Source organism: Piliocolobus tephrosceles, chromosome 7 (assembly GCF_002776525.5).
Source record: "Piliocolobus tephrosceles isolate RC106 chromosome 7, ASM277652v3, whole genome shotgun sequence".
In the NCBI taxonomy this organism is placed as follows: Eukaryota; Metazoa; Chordata; class Mammalia; order Primates; family Cercopithecidae; genus Piliocolobus; species Piliocolobus tephrosceles.
This window is the reverse complement of record NC_045440.1, coordinates 4,167,076-4,175,450: the sequence shown is the minus strand read 5'-3', so window position 1 is coordinate 4,175,450 and position 8,375 is coordinate 4,167,076. Positions and strand designations below refer to the sequence as shown.

General features: G+C 40.3%; 1 protein-coding gene across 1 annotated transcript in view; it reads right to left on the bottom strand.

Moving 5' to 3' along the window:
* Positions 1-3,917, bottom strand: part of LOC113225301 (zinc finger protein 669-like) — a 79,696-nt gene extending 75,779 nt beyond the window's left edge. Inside the window, 1 exon segment of the mRNA XM_026457098.1 lies at positions 3,900-3,917. Within this exon segment, the coding sequence (XP_026312883.1) occupies positions 3,900-3,917 (18 nt within the window).
* Between the last annotated feature and the right edge of the window lie 4,458 nt (positions 3,918-8,375).

Here is an 8,375-nt window from a genome sequence, read left to right as displayed (position 1 = left end):
CTATTAAGCTAGACATTAAAGAGATCTGTAAACTGTAAATGACATCACTATCCTCTCTACATTTTTGTTTTGTTTTGGAAAATGCATTTTTCATAAACTGTGTTATTTATATTAACATGTAATATATTACTTTTACTTTTATATGAATAAATAATTTAAGACTTCCTCAGTATTATTATTTTATTTATTTTATTTTGAGATTGAGTCTCACTCTGTCACCCAGGCTAACGTGCGGTGGCACGATCTCAGCTCACTGCAACCTCACCTCCCATGTTCAAGCAATTCTCCTGCCTCAGCCTCCCAGCTAGATGGGATTACAAGCGTGCACCACTATGCCTAGCTAATTTTTTTTATTTTCAGTAGAGATGGAGTTTCTCCATGTTGGCCAGGCTAGTCTCGAACTCCTGACATCAAATGATCTGCCCACTTTGGCTTCCCATAGTGCTGGGGTTACAGGTATGAGCTACCGCTCCCAACCCTGAATACTATTTGTGAATATAGTAAACATCAATAACCCACACTTAAAAAGTCATTTGGAATCCTCAATTTTTAAGAAAGTAGGTGGGTTCTGAGACCAAAATATTTGAGAACTTCAGATGTAGATTAGGCCTAAGAGAACTCGCCAGTGGCTCCACTGTATAAACGGCATTTTCTTCTCACTTTTCTCTTTTGAGGCCCAAGTCCACACAAATTAAACAAAATAGAAAAATTAAATAGGGCCAGGCACGGTGGCTCATGCCTGTAATCCCAACACTTTGGGAGACCAAGACAGGTGGATCGTTCGACTCCAGGAGTTCAAGATCAGCCTGGGCAACATGGTGAAACCTCGTCTCTACAAAAAATACAAAAATTAGCTGTGTGTGGTGACACACCTGTAGTCCCAGCTACTTGGGAGGCTGAGGTTGGGAGGATCACCTGAGCCCAGGGAGGTTGAGGCTCCTGTGAGCCATGATTCTGCCACTGCATTCCAGCCAGGGTGACAGAAGGAGACCCTATCTCAGGAAAAAAAAAAAGTGTGTATATATGTATGTAAAACCTAAATATATATGTAATATTTACTATATATAATTTTTATGTAATTATATATAATACTGTATATAATTTAATATATAAATATATATTAAATATCTATTTAATATTTACTAAATATACATATATGTCTGAAAGAAATGGCTAATATTTCCTGGTGTGTCTTCGTGCCATAGAACATTGACTCTCATTTTCACCTCAGAACTATTCTGGAAGTCACTAGTTGATCAATCTCATTTTGGTAGAGGAAGGAAGAGGCTCAGAACAGTTCAGTAAGGGGCCCAAGGTTACAGAGCTAGTAAGTGGATAATAGCCCCATAGGTTTTCTCAGCATTTCCCATGAGACCAGGATGCATCTGATGATTATTGGAAATATTTAGGTCCAAAATACTTTTGCCTAAAGTATAAGCACAATTGAGGTGAAATATGGCTTTGATTTGTTTGAATTATCCCCATAACTGCCTTGGTATGGCTACTTTCCTGGGCCGAGGAAGACAGTGGCATCACAGAGGTCCCCAAATTTCCTGCAAAATTCTATAAACCAGCTGGGCCTCTCTTTCAACTTCTTGGTATAAATCCTCTTCCAAAGGAAAAGGATGGTTGGAGTTATTTTTTTCTTTTCCTTCTGTTTTTGTTCTGGCATTCTTTTGTGAGTATGGAACTGATTACTAAATAGGGTCAAACAGCTTGAGTCAGTCTTCCTGTGCGAATGTGAACAGTACTGATTCCTAGCCTTGCATTTGATATGTTATCTGTGGTGGCTGTGCCCGACGTTGAAGTATCAGATGGCTTCCTTCAATTTCCTGTATTGTTATAATTGTGGCTGTGTGTGCACATGTGCACGTGTGGGCAGAGAAAGCAGTGGAGACAGAAGAGAGGATGTTTCTCTGTGTTTACTTGTATTTTGTGAAAGGTTTTTAGTTAGATATTGAGAGGACCACATGTTTCAATGGAAAGAGCCCTGGTTAGCAAAAATGAAGGTCCTCTCTCATCTGCCACTAATTGCCCGTGTGGTTTTGGCAAATATTTAGTCCTCGGCCCAATTCTGCTTCCTTATAAGGCCCCTTCCAGCTCTGAAATTTTGTAACTCTGGTTTCTACTCAAAGCTTCACTTTCCAACTCCCCACACTTGGCTGTTCTAAAACGTTTGTTTTGCCTCCTGATTTTACTTTCCATGCCTTTTTTGTTCTCCTCCACTTCTCATTACTATCCCATAGCCTTTTGGATTTAAGTTCTTCTAGAAAAGTTCCTCCTTTCTCAGCAGTTATTTTTCAGCTTCCATTGTCTCTGAAAAAAAATATCACAAATGGTCGACTTTATCTTGGAAAGAAGATCCAGAATGTGTTGGCTTCCTGTTTTGTTGGTGAGATGTCTAGAGCTTGGAGATTGGACTTGGGTCAGGATTCCCCGCTAAACCTTATATGAGATAGCTCAGAGCTGCTGGGCGGGCAACTATTTCTCTCTCTCTGCTCTGTTTTTATTAAACTCAATTAACTTTAAATATGCAGGGTAGGCCAGGCCTGGTGGCTCAAGCCTGTAATCCCAGCACTTTGGGAGGCCAAGGCGGGTGGATCACCAGGTCAGGAGATTAAGACTAGCCTGACCAACATGGTAAAATCCAGTCTCTACTAAAAATACAAAATTTAGCCGGATGTGGTGGCGCGTGCCTGTAATCCCAGCCACTCAGGAGGCTGAGGCAGGAGAATCGATTGAACCTGGAGGCGGAGGTTGCAGTGGGTTGAGATCCCGCAAGTGCTCTCCAGCCTGGGTGACAGAGCGAGACTCCGTCTCACTCTCTCTCTTTCTCTCTATGTGTATATATATAATAAAATATAAATATATATATGCAGGATAATGGCATATCTAATTCATCTGTTTTCATGGCCCAGGATGAACGTTTAAATGGAACCCGGAAATGAAACTTCTCATTTTTCATCAGCTTCTAGCCCCAAGCTGATGGCGGCCCCAGAGCCTCCACAAGTGGGTCTGGCGCCATCTGGTGGTGGGATGCGCTGATGCTTTGCTGCTTGATGGACAGAAAACACAGTGCTTAATGAAGAAAACCTGTTGACTGAAATACACGCAGAGACTTAAACAAAGGACCGGTGACATTTGCAGCACATGACTCAGTAGCCCAAAAGTTCAAATTTGTTATTAAACATTCAAATTTGTGAAAGTTACAGAATCTTTGGGACCATGCAAAGTGAAGATTGATAGGTGTGTGCACTTTAGGCATGAGGCATGTTCAGTTTGTAACTTTGTAGTGAGATACTTGATCTTAGTATGGAATCCAGATGTTATCTGCTGGTAATTTATGCTCCTGTGCAAAACGTGGGCAAATTGATTGATTTTTATCAATCTCATTTCATCTTGTTCTCATCTGTAAAAGATCATATCTAAGGACCCTTACACACTTTAAAAATTTTCAAGGAACCCCAAACATTGCAGTATTCTGATTTCCTCTGGTGATTTTATGTGCCTCACAGCCATGCTTTCTTCCATCCTCCAAGAGTTTAATGTTAACAGGAGGCGTGGAAGTAATACTAAGAATTGTCATTTATTGAATGCTGCTATGTTTTTTGTATTCTCTTAGGTAGTTTAGCATTTTAAAAATTCTGGCTTACAAAAGTCTGTAACATAAGTATCATTGTGCTCATTTTACAGATAAGGCGTGTAAAGCTTACTGCACTCTGCTTTCCACGTTTACAAACTAAAAGATAAATGAGAAACAAGGAAGAAATATGCTAATTGTCTTTATAATTCAGCACAACACCGTTTACAGTGCATTTACAGCTCAGTGCAATTTGCCACTTTCCAACAACACAAAATGTCAAGTATCCAAGCCACACCATCGCTCTATCTTCACATACTGATAAAGCTGCTGCCATACCGCAATTGTAGGAAGAGTTTTAAAAGTGCATTTTCCAGGGTTCCAGGGGGAAACAAATATTTGCCAAGACCAGATCTGGTATTTCACAAATCTCTTTTCTGTGAGCTGAGGAGTGAGGAGAGGTAGAGTGACAAGCCATCAAGTGTAATTACCATGTCCCAGATGCTGATGCAAGGATGGTGAGTGGCAGAGGACTATTGGCAGGTGTCTCGGGCATGGGACCAGAGCAGCACTCCGTTTCCGTTGACCGGTTTGTTTGGGTCTTCCTTTTAAAAGTCGGTCATCCTTTCCCAAAGAGTGCTCTGTAAGGCGTTCATACATTTTATATGGAAAATAAAGCTTTTGAATGAAATATTATGAGAAACAAGTGGCTGAATACAGTTAAATGGGTTTCTTTGCTCTAGTATAGGATTTCTTGAAACCTTTCATGTGTCAATGTGTACTTTTAACATAATTTATTAATTAAATGTATTTTATTATATAAATTGAATACAGGTGGTAGGGTTTGGCTGTGTCCCCCTCAAATCTCATCTTGAATTGTAGTTCTCATAATCCCCATGTGAATCGGGAGGGGCCTGGTGGGAGGTAATTGAATCATGGGGGTGGTTAACTCTGTGCTATTCTCATGATAGTGAGTTCTCACGAGATCTGATGGTTTTATAAGGGGCTTTCCCCTTCTCTCAGCTTACATTCTTCTCCTTGCTGCTGCCATGTGAAGAAGGACATGTTTGCTTTACCTTCCACCATAATTGTAAGTTTCCTGAGGCCTCCCCAGCCATACAGAACTGTGAGTCAATGAAACCTCTTCCCTTTATAAATTACCCAGTCTCAGGTATGTCTTTATTAGTAGTGTGAGAATGGACTAATCCAACAGGTCAAGGTTAAATAATTCAAATAACACCAATAGCTGGGGAGCTGGGGATAAGGCAGAAAATGTAACCTTTCTCCCAGAGCTAGGAATCCTTCAACCTAACTACTTTAGCAGACTTGTGTGTGTGTAAATTTCCAAAAAATACCCTAGTAGCATCACCTCACTTATGTGGCATAGTGCATTAAATCTGACGAAGGTTGAAATAATACTCTGTAGATATCAAACAGCAACCCTGGTCCACACTTACAGAGGGCAACAATGAACCCAGTAACAGCTTCTCTTTTGAGGAGGGCTTGTGCTCTCTAGGTGGTACACCCTCCTGCCGTTGCACCCTTAGGTCACCCACCTGGCTCCTTGAGACATTAGGGTTTGTTTCCAATGGTTGAAATGAATGATCAACCCCACACTGACTTGATATCCAGACAGACCCTCCTATGTCAGAGATATTAGTCATCAACATTTTAGGGCATAAATTATGTTTCAGAAGTCTATTGAGAATTCCTACGCTGCTAAACACTTGGGAAAATCCCGGACCCTGATGCATTGCATCTTACCATTTGCTTTGTTTTGTTTTTTTGTTTTTTGAGATGGAGTCTCACTCTGTCGTCCAGGCTGGAGTGCAGTGGTGTGATCTTGGCTCACTGCAACCTCTGCCTCCTGGGTTCAAACAATCCTCCTGTCCCAGCCTCCCGAGCAGCGCCCACCACCATACCCGGCTAATTTTTAGTGGAGATGGGGTTTCACCATCTTGGCCAGGCTTATCTTGAACTCCTGACCTCGTGATCCGCCCGCCTCGGCCTCCCAAAGTGCTGGGATTGCAGGCATGAGCCACTGCGCCCGGCCACATCTTACCATTTTAATAGCAACATCTTTACTTTGTGCCTGGAACTTCACATGCAGGAACTTGATGAATCCTCCCAGCAGCCCTATAAAGGTAGAGGCATGTAACATCTTTGGTGTATAGAAGATGAATGAGTCAGAGAGTAGTTAAGCAATTTTCATCCCTACACAACTTCCAGAATCTCTTAGTGACTCCTACTATTTCCCCTAGTTAGCCTTTGATTCTCTCCATGAGATCTGCTCTCAGAACTTCAGCTGATCCTGATGCAGCCTTGCTGACCTATGGTAAATAGAATGTAGAAGTGATTGTGTGTGATGTCAGAGACTAGGTCATAAAAGTGATGGTGTTTTCCGGCTTGCTCTTACTCTTGGATGATCTGCTCTGGGGAGAGTTGTGAGTAGACCTCCAGCCCACAGTCATATGAGTGAGCCTCTTGAAGAGTGGATCTTCCAGGCCCAGTCAAGCCTTCAGGTGACTGCAGCCCCAGCCAACATCTTGGGAGACCCTGAGTCAGAACCCCTGCTAAGTCACTTCCAGATCCCTAAGCCTCAGAAACTGTGAAGAAAAAAAAAATGTATGTGGTTTTAAGCCCTAAGTTTGGGGCGTAATTTATTATGTAGCAATAGATAATATGTCTGGTATGGTTTAACTGTGTCCCCACCCAAACCTCACCTTGAATGGCAGCTCCCATAATTCCTTCATGTTGTGGGAGGGACCCGGTGGGAGATAATTGAATCATAGGGTGGTTTCGCCCGAAATGTTCTCATTGTAGTGAATCAGTCTCACAATATCTGATGGTTTTATCAGGGGAAACACTTTTTGCTTGGTTTTCATTCTCTTCTCTTGTTTGCTGCCATGTGAGACGTGCCTTTCACCTTCCACCATGATTGTGAGGCCTCCCCAGCCATGTAGAACTGTGAATCCATTAAACCTCTTTTTTTTTTTTTTTTTTTTTTGGTAAATGGTCATGTCTTGGATATGCTTTTATCAGCAGCATGAAAATGGACTAATACAATGTTATTGCTAAAAATTTAACTTTCTAATATTTTCATACTTGGATGAGAAAAAAGATTTTGGATAAATCCAAGCAAACTCTTTTCATCCTAAGGTAACAGAAACAGAGTAAATTGCCTCTATTCTTGCTCCTATTTTGTCCAGTATAAGCCCAGAAATGCTGTTTGTCTTTATTGTCTAATTTTTTTAATTGTAGAAATGTATTCAATCACTATATTTAGTTTAGAGAACTTTGCTGTAAACAGAACATTCAAAATTTTTTTAAATATATATTTTCTGAATAGCTACTTTATGATGTACACTGGGCATCCAGAGGCTATAAAGATGAATGAGGTACAGTTCTTGTCTTCATGGAATTTAATCTATTCATGGACTATTAAATAATTAAAAAACAATAATATATATTAAAGTACCAAATGACATATATCCATATATTCTAAATTGTCTATTACCCTTTTACTCCTGTCTTTTCAACTTAGCCCTTGCAACTGAGATCTTTCCTAAATTTTAAGTACGTTTTATTTTTAAAAAATCTTTTAGAGATGGAGTCTCACTTTGTCACCCAAACTGATCTTGAACTCTTTGTCTCAAGCAATCCTCCAGCCTCAGCCTTTCAAAGTCCTGGGATTACAGGTGTGAGCCACCACACCCAGCCAATTCATTTATTTAAAGCTGAATATACCACCAGGTGTGGCGGTGTATGCCTATAGTCCCAGCTAATCCAGCTACTCAGAAGGCTGTGGCAGGAGAATCCCTTGAGCCTAGGAGTTCTGGACTGCATTACAGACTGGGAGACAGAGCAAGACCCCATCTCTTAAATATATATGTATTTATATATATTTTTTATATATTTATATATTTTTATATTTATATATACTTATATATTTATATGTGTGTATATATATATATATAATACAAAGTTAAAAACTCACATATCAAAGTGTGTACTCCTGAATTCACACAGTGACACACCCATGTATCCACACAGTGACCCACCCCTGTATCCACAATTAGATTTGGGAGCAGAACATTACCCAGCCCATATCTTAAGGAGCTGTTATTTTGCCTTCCGTCGCCATACAAAAATTTTGCCAGTTTTTGAAATTTGTGAATAGAATGATATATATAATTTTTGGTTTGGATTCCTTCACTTAAGTTATGCTTGTGAGATTTACTTTTGCTGTTCAGGGTAGCAGTAAATTCCCATAGCTCTATTACATTAAATTATATGAATACACCTATATAAATACACTTGCCCATTCTACTGTTGATGGATAACTTGATGATTTCCAGGTTTGGGCTATAATGAAAAGTACTGCTAAGAACATACACGTACATATCTTTTGGTAACAGAACTCTTTTTATCTGATCTACACCGGCAGTGGAATTGCTGGGTCGTAGTGCACTGTCTTAGACTGGGCAGTGGAACTGCTGGGTCGTAGTGCACTGTCTTAGACTGGGCAGTGGAACTGCTGGGTCGTAGTGTACTTAGACTGGACTTTTAGCTCAGCTCTGTCTCCCTCTCTGTGTCCTTGCTGTCTGGCTTTTCAGTATCTCCTATTAGTGGAGTTTCAAGTTTTTCCACATCTTGTTCCACATCTGCAACAACATTTGATATTATAACTCTTTTTTTCATTTGAGATGTTCTTGAGTGTTTTACTATTTATTTTTTACCTAGGTTTTCTCCTGTGCTCGATGAGTCTGAAGGAACTAGAGAGAGAGACCGTGTA